Source organism: Trachemys scripta, chromosome 1 (assembly GCF_013100865.1).
Source record: "Trachemys scripta elegans isolate TJP31775 chromosome 1, CAS_Tse_1.0, whole genome shotgun sequence".
Taxonomy (NCBI): Eukaryota; Metazoa; Chordata; order Testudines; family Emydidae; genus Trachemys; species Trachemys scripta.
The window spans coordinates 331,857,265-331,873,327 of NC_048298.1; the positions used below are offsets into that span (position 1 = coordinate 331,857,265).

General features: G+C 41.8%; 1 protein-coding gene across 3 annotated transcripts in view; it reads right to left on the reverse strand.

Annotated features, from left to right (window-relative positions):
• ACER3 (alkaline ceramidase 3) overlaps window positions 1-16,063 on the reverse strand; it is a 69,190-nt gene that overhangs the window by 35,524 nt on the left and 17,603 nt on the right. For 2 of the 3 annotated variants that reach the window (XM_034759128.1, XM_034759129.1), the window contains exon 2: window positions 12,236-12,346. In XM_034759128.1, coding sequence (XP_034615019.1) covers window positions 12,236-12,346 — 111 coding nt within the window. The remainder of the gene's footprint in view (window positions 1-12,235; window positions 12,347-16,063) is intronic. The other variant, XM_034759130.1, reaches the window with a different exon arrangement.

Below are 16,063 nucleotides of genomic sequence, written 5' to 3' on the forward strand. Positions count from 1 at the left end.
TGGCAGGAGTGCTCTCCTGTCAACAAGGCGAACCCTGTTCGTAGGGGGTGGAAGTATTTTGTCAGCAAAAGTGCCGACAAACAATGTTTACACTGCCCAACTTTTAGCAACACAGCTGTGTTGCTAAAAGCTGTGTAGTGTAGACAAAGCCTTAGAAATTGTTCCATTTAGATAAGACTTGGTGGGGCAGGGGGTTAAGTTTGGCAGGGGGTTGGTGGTCTCCCCTAGTACTTTCAAATGTGACAAGACATGTTCCTTGCCATTAAAATCTCCCTTTTTGGGGGTATGGGGAAGAGTAGATTGTGTATATACCCAGACATTTACCTTTCTACCTAAAACTCTCCCTTAGTTTCAAATTAAGGTATTTTTCATTTTGTCTTAAACTGCTCCGTAGTGTTGCACTCCACTCTAAAGATATAATAGTCACATTTCAGTAATGGGTAAATAGTATATTTTATAGAAAATGATCTGACATTTGTAAAGTTTATCAGATGTGCAAGAGCCCTTATCTAGAGGTGTTTTGTTTTTTTATGCTGTCAGACTAGTATTACTAGGTCCCTGTCTCCTTACTGAAGAGGAATTGCTAAGCATGCAACTGCTTACTTATAGTCACATTTGCAGTCCAACCATATTGTTTAAAATGTATTGTCATAGATATCTGAACTTCATTAGTGCTCTGGGGAAACTGGACACCATTGTCTATGGTAAGCATATGCACTTCCATTGTTCCCAACTGAAATTTAATTAAAATGATTACTCATTTAAACCTAACACTGTGCACCTGCATCTACACATTCTTTTTAGAGAATCTTTTCATATCATGACCAGCATCTATTCCAACTCCATTAAGATTTAATTGGGAAATTAACCATGTATCTGGTTACACCTACAGTACATTCTGACTGTCATTCAATTTGGAAACCAAAACCAGTTAGTGTCACTGTAGTCAAGATTACATCAGTATTTTCTCTATAAAATCCTTTTCAGTTTATAAGAGCTATACATTTCACCTTGGGCAGAAACATGGCATGCAAGGTTTCAACTTGTTTTTGTAATTAACAAAGTATGTTGTTAGTTGTAGGTTATTAAAGTTATAAATCCAGAAAACCAATTATAATCCCACTCCACACATACAAAATTAGAAGCTGTTATTTCAGATTTTTTTTGGAGCCCTTATACATTCAAAACTGTTGTAAGGACTATGTTGCAGAACCTTGGGGTTTCTTTTATTATGAAAGATTATACTGGGTTGAAAGATATTCCTTAAAATGAGAAATGCTCTCGAGTCTGTTAAATTCTAAAAAACTATGAATGCTTTAGGTGCAAGCACTGTACATGCACTATTTTAATAAAATCTATAACTGAGGTACCAATACCCTGGCTTGGTGCAATCATGTCAGATTTCCTAAATAAAGCAGGATCAGATCTGTTCAGTATTTGGATGCAAGAACTCAGTGAGAAATCCAGGGTGCTGCATGATGTGGGGCTGGTTATTCAGTAGGTGGCACTCTCCCCTCTGAATCAGTGCCCTAGAACAGAGCTGTGAGAATTGTGCTTAGGGTACTATTTTTTGGATGAAACAGAAAACCCAGGCCTTGAATACTTTTGGTCATAAGAGCTCATGTCAACTTTATGCAAAAGTAATGATGTCACTCTAGAGTCCCGATAAAAGCCATCTAAAGTATATTTTGTCCATCTAAGAGAACCCCTTAAGTTCAATTCTGTTTGCATGGTGGTGGCTTTTTTGCTCCATCCCAGTAGCAGTTAGTAATCCATATACTCTAAGTATGCATATTGAGAGTCTTGAAGATTGATGCTTCTATATAGTACATCGGTTAGTTTTACTATTTGACTTTGGTATATGTTCACAGCAGCCAACTAGATCATCATCAATCGAAAGGACATCCAGTCAACAGTCAGCTGAGAAGCCACTGTGCTCAAGCAAAAAACCAAATTGTGTGCCAAGATAGCAGGTAAATATGCCTTTTCAAAGGAAGGTAACTGTGAAAGGAACTACTTAACACGACAAAAGGTTACAGTCTTTTGTGCAAATTATAAGTCAGACTCCTTATCTGTCATGGAGGTCGTGGAAATCACAGATTCCGTGACTCCTGCAGGGGCCAATGTGGCTCACCTCAGGGTACCCAAGAGGCTGGCTCCAGGGCCAACCAGTCCCCGGCCGGCTGGGGCAGCCGCAGTCCACAGCCCCCAACAGCTGGTGCCGCCCGACACCCCCTCAGCAGCAGCTCCCATGCCCCCCGGCACCTCCACCCCAAGATTTAGTCACAGGTATTTTAGTAAATGTCATGGACAGGTCACAAGCCGTGAATTTTTGTTTATTGCCCATGACTTTTACTAAAAATACTTGACTAAATCGTATCCTTAATTATAAGCATACCCAGCATTTGTCCATCACCAAGCACAGATGCCCCTAACATGCTTACCAAAATAAAACAAAAACAAACAAACAAAAATCACAGTATTAAGACTGCAGTTTCAGCAAGTTTCTAGACTGAAAAAGGCACTGTGGATGTCATGCTTGCAAGTTACAGGACGCTGATTTGCTGCATCATGCTATATCCACTGGGCAGGCAAGGATCCCATTCCACTCTGCTCATGATCTAAGACTAAGGCCATGTCTACACCAGCAGTGCTTCACCAATACACAGGGCACTACCATAGTCATGGTCCATTTTGGTCAATTTCACGGTTATAGTATTTTAAACATCATACATTTCATGATTTCAGCTATTTAAATCTGAAACGTCACGGTGTTGTAATTGTAGGGGTCCTACCCAAAAAGGAGTTGTGTGAGAATGTGTGTGTGTGGGGTGGGGGGAGGCTCGCAAAGTTATTGTGGGGGGGTCCTAACTCAAAAAGGAGTTGTGTGTGAGGGGGCAGGGCCGCAAGGTTATTGTGGAGGGGGTTGCAGTTCTACTACTCTTACTTCTGCGCTGCTGCTGGCGGCGGCAACGCCTTCAGAGCTGGGCAGCTGGAGAACAACAGCTGCTGGCTGGGGGCCCAGTTCTGAAGGCGTCGCCGCAGCCAGCAGCAGCACAGAAGTAAGGGGATGGCCTGGTGTGGGATTGCCACCCTTACTTCTGCGCTGCTGCCTGCAGAGCTGGGCCCTCAGTCAGCAGCCGCCACTCTCCAGCCACCCAGCTCTGAAGGCAGCAGCACAGAAGTACGGGTGGTATGTCATCTTTAGGAAAGATGTGGATACACTGGGAAGAGTCCAGAGGAGAGCAACACAAATAATAAAAGGTTTAGAAAACCTGACCTATGATGAAAGGTTAAAAAACCTGGGTATGTTTAGTCTTGAGGAAAGAAGACAGGTGAGGGGAGAAACCTCGTAACAGTCTTCAAATATCTTAAGGGCTGTTATAAAGAGGACGGTGCTCAATCTTTCTCCATGCCCACTGAAGGCAGGACAAGAAATAATGGACTTAATCTGCAGCAAGGGAGATTTAGGTTAGATATTAGCAGGGGTGGCCAACTTGAGCCTGAGAAGGAGCCAGAATTTACCAATGACATTACCAAAGAGCCCCAGTAATATATCAGCAGCTCCCCTGTCAGTCCCGTCCCCCACTTCCCTCCCAGCTCCCAGTGCCTCCTGCCCACTGGCAGCCCTGCCAATCAGCACCTCCCCCTCCCTCCCTGCACCGCCCAATCAGCTGTTTCATGGCATGCAGGAGGCTCAGGGGGTGGGGGGTGGGAGGAGCAAGGGCACGGCAGGCTCAGGGGAGGGGGCAGGAAGGGGTGGAGTGTGGGCAGGGCCTGTGGCAGAGCCAGGGGTTGAGCAGTGAGCGCCCCCCGGCACATTGGAAAGTTGGCGCCTGTAGCTCCAGCCCGGGAGTTGGTGCCTATACAAGGAGCCGCATATTAACTTCTGAAGAGCCGCATGTGGCTCTGCATGTGACCCCTGGATATTAGGAAAAACTGTCTAACTATAAGGGTAGTTGAGCTCTGGAACAGGCTTCCAAGGGAGGTTGTGGAATCCCCGTCATCAGAGGTTTTTAAGAACAGGTTCAACAGACACCTGTCGGGGTATGCTTAGTCCTGCCTCAGTCCAGGAGGCTGGACTAGATGAGGTCCCTTCCAGCCCTACATTTCTATGATTACATCTCTATGCTGCCAATTCAAATTCAGCCAAACAGGGCAAGAAGAAATTTAAATTTAGTTTGTGAACATTTTTGAAATAAATGAAAACTTTTTTGACAAAAAAAAAACCCTTCAAAATGAAAATTCTCATTTCAAATTCAAAATTAATTTATTTTTCATTATTTTCCCCCATCCCTTGTCCCCTCTCTGAAAGGGGGGGGGGGGGGGGAAGAAGAAGGAGAAAAAAAGAAGTGTTACTTTCTCTCCCTTTAAGTTTTAAATTTTTTAGAACTTTCCCACTTCTCCAGCAAGAAAGGTAAAAAAGGAAGATAAAATGGTGGGAGGAAGAAAAAAAAAAAATCTGTGATTTTTACTCTCGTTCTTTCTTTAAAGATTTTCCTGTTACCACGAAAAATGAAATTTTTCTAAACAAAAATACACATTTCCACTTTGCTTCAAAGGTTTTAACCAGAAAATAAAAACAGATTAAACAGAAACAGAGGGTCCTGTGGCACCTTTGAGACTAACAGAAATATTGGGAGCATAAGCTTTCGTGGGTAAGAACCTCACTTCTTCTCTTGCATCTGAAAAAGTGAGGTTCTTACCCACGAAAGCTTATGCTCCCAATACTTCTGTTAGTCTGAATCTGTAAAAAGCAATAGATGGTCCTGTGGCACCTTTGAGACTAACACGGCTACCCCTCTGATACCAGATAAAATAGAAACATTCCACAAAACTGTTTTTGTCAAAAAGCCATTTAACAAAACAAAACATTTTGCTGTGGAGCTAGTTGAAATGTTTCAATCAGAGTTTGAGAGCCACAGCTGTTATCTAATGGCCTATGTGAAATGGTACCAGTTCTTGATCTTCTGTCTTGAACCTGCACACGATGCATATAAGCATATGGTCTGACGTGATGAGCAGGCCATGGAATCCTGATCTGACATTAATGAGCATGCTACGAACTAGAAAAGGAAGCATGTAGCTGAGCACCTCATATGTCTGCCAAGGATCACAGAAAAATCCTCATTTCCTCAGAAGCACCCATTTTTTATCCATACCCCACCTCTTTTTAAACTATGCAATTGAAATAACATAGCAAGCAAGCAAAGGGCTCGAGATTTATTTCCACTCAGTAAAGAAGAGTAATTATACTAAGGCTAAGTCTACACTACCCGCCTGAATCGGCGGGTAGAAATCGACCTCTTGGGGATCGATTTATCGCGTCCCGTTGGGACGCGACAATCGATCCCCGAATCGGCGCTCTTACTCCACCAGCGGAGGTGGGAGTAAGCGCCGTCGACAGAAAGCTGCAGAAGTCGATTTTGCCGCCGTCCTCACAGCGGGGTAAGTCGGCTGCGATACGTCGAATTCAGCTACGCTATTTACGTAGCTGAATTTGCGTATCTTAAATCGACTCCCCCCTGTAGTGTAGATGTACCCTAAGGTAGAGTAGTTAAAGTAGTCTAGTACTTAACCTTATTTGTGTCCACGAGTGGCCTCTACTCTCGCTTCCAGCACAACACCCTTATGTTCCCTGTTCCTTGCCTCGCATTACAGAAAGACTTGCATGATCTAGGCACTTTTAGAAAAGTATTCACTTCATAAAAACCAAACCCACAATCAGACATTCTATAAGTTCTTCCTCAAATAAGTAGAGTATTTTCGAACTAGGAACAAACAGGAAGAGAGGAATGAAACATTTGCCACAGAAATAAGCTTCCCATGTGGTCATCTACATATTGAGAAACAGAGACAATTAGGTTCTGATCCAAGAAGCAGAGGTCAGGGTTACATTGTTACAAGAGTTTCCCCAGCATGTAACAGACTAGAGGTCAGTAACCATACAGAATTTAGCCAGCTGGAACCTCTTAATTCAGAAGTCTTGGCAACCAATAGAAGCAACATAGCTTTTCAAAGTTAAAGGAGACAACAAGCTGCAGTAGTTAAACAGATACTGTGTCACCCCTCAACATTTTTATGATGATCCTCACCACTTCAAATTACAAAGGGGCATATCTAAACAGTGTGATAAGTACAGAATACACACCCTGTTTTAGAGCAGTGAAATTTAGCCTAAAATATATGCAATTAAAATAGTATTGAAAAGGGCTGGAAATGTAAGATCACACTAAGCTATATTATATTTAGAGCAACATAGTCCTTTTATTTCTGAAAGCATTAATACAGATTGCTTGGTACTAGCAATTGCAGATATTTAACTGTCAGTTGATATATTATTTGTTTGAGTGGTGATGTAAGTGTAATGTCATCCACAAATTTCAGGTTATGCAGGGCTGTTATTCACATGGCTCTCTAAAAGAGACTTCCAAAGCAATATCTACAACTGGAAAGAATTTGACATTATACATGGGCTCTAGCCAAGGACGTGTACAGGTCACATGAACTCTCCCACGCTTCACCGCTCAGAATGGATGCAAAAAATGTTTGTGAGGATATGTATTTGTAAGCAGTTTCAGGAAAAATCTGAAACTTTATATGATAAGCGATGCTTTATTAGACTGCTTCTATTGTGTAGGGACTACTTTACAAAATAATCCAACAAAATTAAACTTAAAAAAATTATAAAAATAAAATAAACTCCTTTATCAAGTACTGCCCCTGGATTTCATTTCTTGGTTGTGTGTGAAGTTATTTTAAATACTAATCCATAGATACCTTAATATAAAAAAATCCCCACAGAATATTATCCATCTACGGTTTTCTTCTCTTGCATTTGCCCCCATAATCGAGGGACAGGAGTGGCCTCAGCTACTCCATGTAGACCTCTTTTTGGCTGTTGGTTAGGAATAGGTGAATGACCCCTCAACTGAAAGGTTCTAATAACTAATTCCACACACACCTCTAAGTTTCATTTAAAGCCAAGTCTTCTAGGTTGGTTATAAATTCTTATCAATCTGTGGCTGGAGTGCAGAATCCTCTCTCCCTTGGCATTCATTTATCTTTGGCACAGTTTGAGTGATTTAGCACTAGAACTTGCTTAAACATGCCAAAAGATAATTATAGAAGAGAATTTAAAAACACAAAATAAAACACTTCAATCTTTAACCAAAATTTCAGGACAAATCTGGGAACTATGCCTCCGACGTACACTCTTGAAGTCCAACACCTCTGATAAGAGAAAGTAGGACCAATAGATACCAGACATATACTTTGAGGAGATAAGGAAAAGGTTAGATTAAGTTCAAAACAACTACAGAAGTGCTTGATACAAGAAGTTGGATCAATTCTCTTCTAGAATGAGCAATATGAAAGTACTATAGACATGATCCCCAAGAAAATAAGCAGTACATGGGAAAAATATTCAGAGACTCTCTAACAGGTCAAATTCTAATCAGGCATTGCAATATCAAGTGGAACCTGGGGCTAATTCTGGTGGCAACTCCAATAAAGGTTAAAAGTCTTATTTCTTCTACTGAGTTCAATGACAATCCAACCCCCGCAAACTGAATGGTAGCAGAAATGAGCCCTTAAAATAGCACTCTGGATCCCAAAGAAGAATTTAAGTGTAACTCAGTAAACTTTGTACCTAATATGAACAACGAGGAGTTTATTTAAATAGCTGGTTAGAAACTCCCTTTTTCCTTTTCTCACCAAATCTAGATGCTAGCACATATGTAAAATGATGGGTGCTTCTCTAGTTCAAATGGGTTTTGCTCAAGGAGGAAGTAGATGTCAGCTGTAAAAATCTCAGGGCAAGAAATAAACAAAAGGACTATACATACTTCCTGGGATGCTATGGTATGACAGAACACTGAAAGATAAACCCAGAACCAGCTAAATGCTTGAGAATTAGATTAAACATCAGGTCCCAGGGAACTGGCTGATTTGGACTGGGGTGATTTCTGGGTGTTACATAGGGTCACCATACGTCCGTTTTTTCCTGGACATGTCTGGCTTTTTGGTACTCAAATCCCCGTCCAGGGGGGAATTGCCAAAAAGCCGAACATGTCCGGGAAAATACTCCCCCGCCTCTCCCAGTACCCTACTTATCTTGGCTCCGGCAGGCTGTGAGCTGCAGGCAGATTCCCCTGCGGCGGCAGCTGCTGCTGCTGCTCCCCCCAGACACCTCAGCTTTGTGTAGCTGAAGAGCCGAGCTGCCCCAGTGCTACCGGCTTCACCGTTTGCCGGGCAGCCCCCAGACCTTGCACCCCCGGGCGGGCGCTTCCCTTCCCGGGCTCCGGCTGCACTGGGAAAGCGCCCGCCCTGGGGACGCAGGGTCTGGAGGCTGCCTGGCAAACCGTGAAGCCAGTAGCGCTCAGGCAGCTTCGCGTGGCTGGGAGGGAGGAGGGGGAATGAGGCGTGCTCAGGGTAGGGGGCGGAGTTGGGTCAGGGACTTGGAGAAGGGGTGGGGCCGGGGCAGAGAAGGGGTGGAGTTGGGGCGGGGTCGGGGTCAGGGCCCAGTGGAGTCTCCTCCTTTTTTAAGGTTTAAATATGGTAACCCTATGTTACAGTATGTTCCAAGAGTTCAACACATTATGTCTTTTCAATGTTTGCCTTTGATACCTACTAATAGCAAAATCTTTAAGTATTAAAATCTTAATTTGTTGAAACGAAACCATAATGCTCTTATCTTTACTTCATAGCAATTCTGCTGCTTTACTGTTTTCGAACATTAACAAAAAGTCTGAATTGCTAAGCCAAAGCAAGTACAGGATCTATGTTAAATGCCTTTTAATGAAGCATGGTACCCGAAGTCAATTCACTTAACGGATTTGGACTAAGGATTGTTTGTTTTATGGATTGCATCTGTATTTGTTCATCTGTGACCAAGTGACTGTAAGGAGTGTTAATAAAGAATGGCTGTTGCAAGCAAATGCATTTCCTCTGGTACTTTCTTATGAGGAGACATTCTGCACATCTTCACTTCAATAGGTTTACCTTTCAGTTACAATCTTAGAAAAGCAACAGAGGGTCCTGTGGCACCTTTAAGACTAACAGAAGTATTGGGAGCATAATCTTCCGTGGGTAAGAACCTCACTTCTTCAGATGCAAGACTTGCATCTGAAGAAGTGAGGTTCTTACCCATGAAAGCTTATGCTCCCAATACTTCTGTTAGTCTTAAAGGTGCCACAGGACCCTCTGTTGCTTTTTACAGATTCAGACTAACACGGCTACCCCTCTGATCTTAGAAAAGGTGCCAGAGTTCTTAGCACATTTCTATTGTATTTAAAATTCAGTTTATTTACTCAGTCACTAGTTTCATTCTTTAACAGAGCAATCTTAAAACAGATTTAAGGTCCAGCATTGGCCTGTTCCTCACACCATGTATTGTTAAAGATCTACATCTTCTGCATCCCAACAACTAATTCTATGCAACCCCATGTATACATGCACACAGTGTGAAACCCTGGTGTAGATCTTGATACTTCCTCTTGTTCCTCACATTTTTAGCAGTGACATTGTTAACTGTGTTGACATTTAAAGAATCACTGGCACACGAGTTAGCATCCAGTGAGGCAGTTCACACCTCAGAGCTATTGTTTCAGGCTCTCTGCAAACTCATGCAGATGTTTCTGCACTGCTTATACTCATGTAACAATTTCTTTGCAACCACAATGGCCAAGGGCTTTCAGGACCAAAGCAAATCCTCAGGACTCTGGAGTGTAATTGAGTGTCTGCTGCCCATGGCTAGTCTCTTAAGGCCATGCCCACACTCATGGAAACAATTCTAAATGGTCAGTCTCCACAGCTAATGTTGCAAGCCAATACCTACGTGCTGTAGAAAGTGGCACTAGAAATTCAGCAGGTGGCACTTTTCCAATGAACCAACGGTCCACAGTATTAAGGATGTTGTGAGGCTGAAGGTGATGTTTTGATACAGCACAATGATCACAAGTGGCCATTTTTTGAGGATTCCATGGCACTTTTTACAAGAGCATTAAATTGTGTATGTTGGCCAAATTCCAACTAGGTAGTTACAATTTGGCCTCTCTAAACCGTCCTATAAGTTAGACCTGGTTTACACTAGAAAATTAAGTCGACTTAACTATGTCGTTCAGGGGTATGAAAAATCCACATTCCTGAGCAGCGTAGTTAAGCCAAGCCAAGCCAACCCAACCCCCAGTGCAGACAACACCAGGACAAAGGAAGAATTCTCTCAGGGAAGTGGATTGTTAACCGGAGGGGTTCTCCCATCAGGACAGGTAGTGTCTACACTACAGTAGTGCAGCTGCAGCACTGAAGCTGGAGCATTTCAAGTGTAGTATACAGTATTCCCTTCCTGGCAGACTGTGGCATAGCGTGTACTCTGTTAGAGTTGCCACTTTTCACAACTCTAACACAACTTCGAGACAGGCTTCTCCATGCCAGAAGTAAATTTCACATTTGGGGACGTCTACACAGCAGCTGGGAGGTGTAATTCCTAGCTTGGGCAAACATACTCAAGCTAGTGCTTAAACACAGCAGCACTGGCGGATGCTCAGGCTAGCCTCCAGAGCAGGGGTCGGCAATATTAGGCACGCGGCTCACCAGGGTAAGCACCCTGGCGGGCCGGGCCAGTTTTATTTACCTGCTGACGCGGCAGGTTCAGCGGATCGCGGCCCCCATTGGCCACGGTTCGCCGTCCTGGGCCAATGGGGGCGGCGAGAAGCGGCGCGGGCGAGTGATGTGCTGGCCGCGGCTTCTCGCCGCCCCCCTTGGCCCGGGACGGCGAACCACGGCCACTGGGGGCCGCGATCGGCCGAACCTGCCGCATCAACAGGTAAATAAAACTGGCCCGGCCCGCCAGGGTGCTTACCCTGGCGAGCCGCGTGCCGAATGTTGCCGACCCCTGCTCCAGAGTATGTACCCAGGGATCAGGCAGGATCGTACTCGGCCAGCTAAGAGAAGGCCTCTGCAGACAAAGAAACATGCTCTCAAGTATAGAGGACTGTCAAATTTGAGGCCACTTTGCAAATACAGTGGAACCTCAGAGTTACGAACACCCAAGTTACGAACTGACCAGTCAACCACACACCTCAGTTGGAACTGGAAGCGTGCAATCAAGCAGCAGCAGAGATTTAAAAAAAAAATAAAAAAAAGCAAATACAGTACAGTACTGTGTTAAACGTAAACTATAAAAAAAATAAAAGGAAAAGCAGCATTTTTCTTCTGCTTATTAACATTTCAAAGCTGTATTAAATCAATGATCAGTTGTAAACTTTTGAAAGAACCACCATAACGTTTTGTTCAGAGTTATGAACATTTCAGAGTTCATTCCCAAGGTGTTCATAACTCTGATGTTCTACTGTATAGTTTCTCCCTGTTTGGTAAGAAATAGAGTGAGTGGGAGCATTGTTTTCAATTCCCTAGGGCAGGAAAGGAGCTGTTAAGCTCAGGGTTTTTTTTTTTTTTTTTTAAATGCTTTCAACACCACAGTTATTTGAGTTACTTAGAAGCCAGTCTACAGGTTAATATTACACAGCTCTGTAAAGAGGAGAGTGCCCTCTAGCTACTGGGAGAATGCCTCGAATGTGATTGTGATTAAGTGTCTTGATGCAGGTCAAACCAGTAAAAAGTAAGCACTAAAAGTTTATGCAAATATTAATTCTATAGTCCTCTTATTTATATTTCCCATGGGCAGAGTTTCACCATATCTGCAAACAATCCAACAAATACAATAGGCAATTCAAATTTCTATGGAAAATTTGAGAAGTCTATTACTTTGCATGTGTATTCACAGAACAATTTTTCAGTCCTTCAAACATATATATAAATAGATGGAAACCTTGCACTCACTCAGTTCCTCCAAGGTGTTTGCCCACTTGTTTTATTTATGCTTTTATAAGTGTTACAAATTAAAAGACTAACACAGTGTTAAACTGTTTGGTAAATATGGGCCACACAACATAGCTTCTGTAAACCAGCATAAAAGGGACACAGTCTATGAAAATGTATACATTGGATTAGGACACAAGGACAGATAGGGCTTATTTTACTACATCAGACAGTTATTTTGTGAATTCTAATTTGATTTCTGGCCTAAACAATACTAATAATCATCTCAAGATATTATAGATTATATAAAGAATTGAGGTTTAAGTTATAACAAAACAAAGGTTCTGACATTGACTATACAGATCTCATCTGAAATCCCTGTATAATTAAAGTGCAAATCTAGTTTTACACATACCTGTGAGACAAAAAAATGCAGCTAAATATCGTTTTTCAAGGCCATCTTTATAGGTCTGAATCGCACCATACATTGGAGGTAGAATGAAAATCAGGTTACTCACTGTGTTCCCTGTAGGACAGAAACCAAAGCAGAGATTTAGTATTGGGCAACATGCACTGGAAATAAACAAAGCTACATTCATTCAAACAAGACTTCAACAGTTCTCAGTAAAAAGGCTACACCTTTTCTCCAAGCCTCTTTCTGCGTTAGCACTTTATCCGCTGTTAGATTTTGCTACAGTCTGGGTAACCTCACATGTGCCTAGGTAATATTACAATACTACATCAGACCGAAGAGTAATACTAGATGTTGCTTATGTTTATGGCAAAGAAACAGAAAAAATATGATTCATCTTGGTAGAATACAAAGCATATTTTATCAGAAATTCTTTCAGCAAATATAAATCCTCAAATAGCAGAAGTTTTGTTATTTTAAGGAGCTGCTTTTTTTGAAAAAGCAACTCCTGGGACACTTTGGGGGCACTAACACAAGCATAGAGTACTCCTTCCTTCTCTCCCCATGCTCTTCCCTCTGATCCCTCAAGACAGGTTATACAATTTTCATTTTAGATTTAATCATGTAAGCTAACTGCAGGCAACACTCTTCCCTCATCAGGGTTTAAAACTTACCATACACCTACTAACCAAGGCATATTTCTAAAGACAGATTTCAGTAGGTCCAGCACGTTCTTAGTGCGGTCCAGAAGCAACAGATTGCTGGGACGTGTGACATCTGAACACAAGAGCTCTGCTACCAACACAGATCTCCAGTTTTTAGCTGAATAGAACTTGAAGGCATTTGCCTAAACACTGAGCTTGGCTGTATTCAGATACGTAGAACATGCAATCCGATAACACAAAGAGAAGACCAAAAATAAGTGTCACATTTTAGAACTTCAACTAATCTATGATACCAGATGCCACAGTAAGAAAGTAGTGCACCTGCACAGATTCGATAAAGAATGACTCTACCATACTGACTGGGTAGTGTTTTTACATCCACTTTGCCTGGGTATACTATAAATTACTTCACAAAGTGCAAAACAACAGTGAGTAAACCCTGAAGTAAGGCAACAGGAATTAAGCAAACAGGCTTGGTCTGAAGGGAGTGCAAATTCAGCATCTTATCCCTGCCTGATGTAGTCAGATTTTAGGAGCAGAAGTTATGTACGGTTGTTACCAAATTAAATATTGGCCTATACTTTTCTTTAAAAGTGCAGATGCATAAAAATACAGGAGTCTGACCACCTGACAATATAAAGCACAGAGAAACATGTACTTGCAGATTACATCAGACCAAAAACCAGATATGCCTGATATAATGCTAATATCAGAACGTTATTATTCAAGGATTGCCAATAAGAGTTAAATTGTATAAAACCTTGAACAAACAGGTGCAGCTTGTGAAATGTGCAAGTTAATTTGGGGCATTCTGACCAATACTGCAGCTCAATATAGCACCTGCCACAGGAACTCGTCTCACACAAATACCTACTCCCCTCAAACTACTTGCCAAAAGGAAATGGGAAGAATCAAACTATGCTCAAGTGTTTTGAAGTCCAATTTATTCCAAGAAACACTACCAAAGAAACTACGCTTTACATATTTAAACACTCTCCTGCAGTGCAAAAACCCCAGACACAACAGCATTATTCCAGCATGAGAACCAGAATGTGAAATTAGATACTGATGAAGTAACTAGCCCAGGGGTCGGCAACCTTTCAGAAGTGGTGTGCCGAGTCTTCATTTATTCACTCTAATTTAAAGTTTTGTGTGCCAGTAATATATTTTAACATTTTTAGAAGGTCTCTTTCTATAAGTCTATACTATATAACTAAACTATTGTTGTATGTAAAGTAAATAAGGATTTTAAAATGTTTAAGAAGCTTCATTTAAAATTAAATTAAAATGCAGAGCCCCCCAGATCAGTGGCCAGGACCCGGGCAGTGTGAGTGCCACTGAAAATCAGCTCGCGTGCTGCCTTCGGCACACGTGCCATAGGTTGCCTACCCCTGAACTAGCCTATTTTCACTATTAAAGCTCAGCAAACCTGAAAATGCAACTAGTATAAACACTGACAAATTTAGATTGCTTCCATTTTAGATGTTCTTCAGAAGCAGATACATCTTATCTGAAGCGAGTACCTCTTTAACAAGCTGCATTACTAACATGATCTTGCTTAGCAATGGCACAACCACCAGTTTGAACCAGTTATAAACAAAGCTGATCTGGTTGAAAGTCAGTGATCCCCAAAGAAAGGCCCGAGTCTTACAACCAGTGCTGCAGAAGCACACCCCCTGCACCTAAGTGAATCCTTACTGAGGTCAACAGGACTGTGCAAAGACACCCAATGCCGATCTGACTGCAGGATAAGGGCATGCCCTATGGGATCTCTTCATTCTTAATTCCCCTTGGGAGTCACCAGCCCAACGACTAGTGTCAAGAAGACTATTCCCTATTCCAGTAGATGCATCCCTTTAAACAAGGCTAGATAATACTGAATCTCGTCTTGATCATTAGTTTGGGGGAGAGGAGGGGTGCAGAGCCATCAGATAAGGAGAGAGAAGATTATAGGACCTCAGCAGGCTAAAGATACCCATTCTCTACCTTGTGGCACATCCCTAAAGTGGGCAGTAGGTCAGCCTCAACAGAATTCAGGGGTGGAAGAAGCTCCCGTTAAATTAAATATTTGTGTTGTATGTATTGTAAATATTTTAACTTGGCCATTATCTTGTCCTCCCCACAAACAATGCAAGAGAGCCATGTTGTCTGAAAAGGCAGGGTAAAGTTTCTTTAGAATATGGCCCTGTGTTCTAAGTCTTTATAATTTTCTAGAGTGGCTCTTAAATGCTCTGATTTCCCAAAGCAGTTATTGCAGATCATGTAAATCTCATAATTTCTTAAAGATGACTATTAGTATGAAATGATTCATAGTATCCTAAGAAATATGCAAAAGAAGAATCAAATATAAAAATAATGAATTAAAGGAATATGTAAAGAAAGACCTGTTCATAACTGACAAAGCAAATCGTTTCAGAATAGAGCCCATTAAGGCTGGAAACTTCAGATTGATATGAGAACACAGAAAAGAGAACAAGGTACATTAAGGCAAGAGTTTTACCTTTAATTCTCTAAATATTTATAAAATGGAAGCTCGTGTAAACTATTTGCTACAGTCTTATCAGTGAGTACATTCCTTACATCTCAGACTGTCTTGCAATGAGAGGAAGTGCCATCACTCAAATTTTAGAGACGACTTCCCTGCATTGTTTTAGCGCATGGTATTGTCTAAATGATCCTGGCATGCATCAGGTGAACCTCCTGAAAATATTGTAAGCTTGCCACTTTTGTGCTTCCCCTACTGCTCCCCCATCATCCTCCCTCCCACCTAGTATGAACTCTCACCCCACCCAGCTTTATTCATCTGAACAGCACGAGTCCCAAAGCCTTCCCTGAACACAGGTTCCCCAACATCACACACAAATTATTAAAATCTAGTTGATTTGTTAAAAGCAGCTTTTTCAAGATTATACTCACCCAGGCAGAGTAATTTTTTTTAACCTAAGTGTTAGTTTAATCTGTCATCATGGTAAAGGGAAGGCAAGTAGATTTCATGCCTTGCTTTGCAAATTTTCACGACAATTTCGCAAGGCCATTTTAATACACAGCATTGTTCCAAAGTGGCATTTTATTTGCCAAGGAAGTCCAAATACAGTACTGTACCTGTATGAAAACAAGTTTATGCAAATATCAATTCTATAGTCCTCTTATTTATATTTCCCATGGG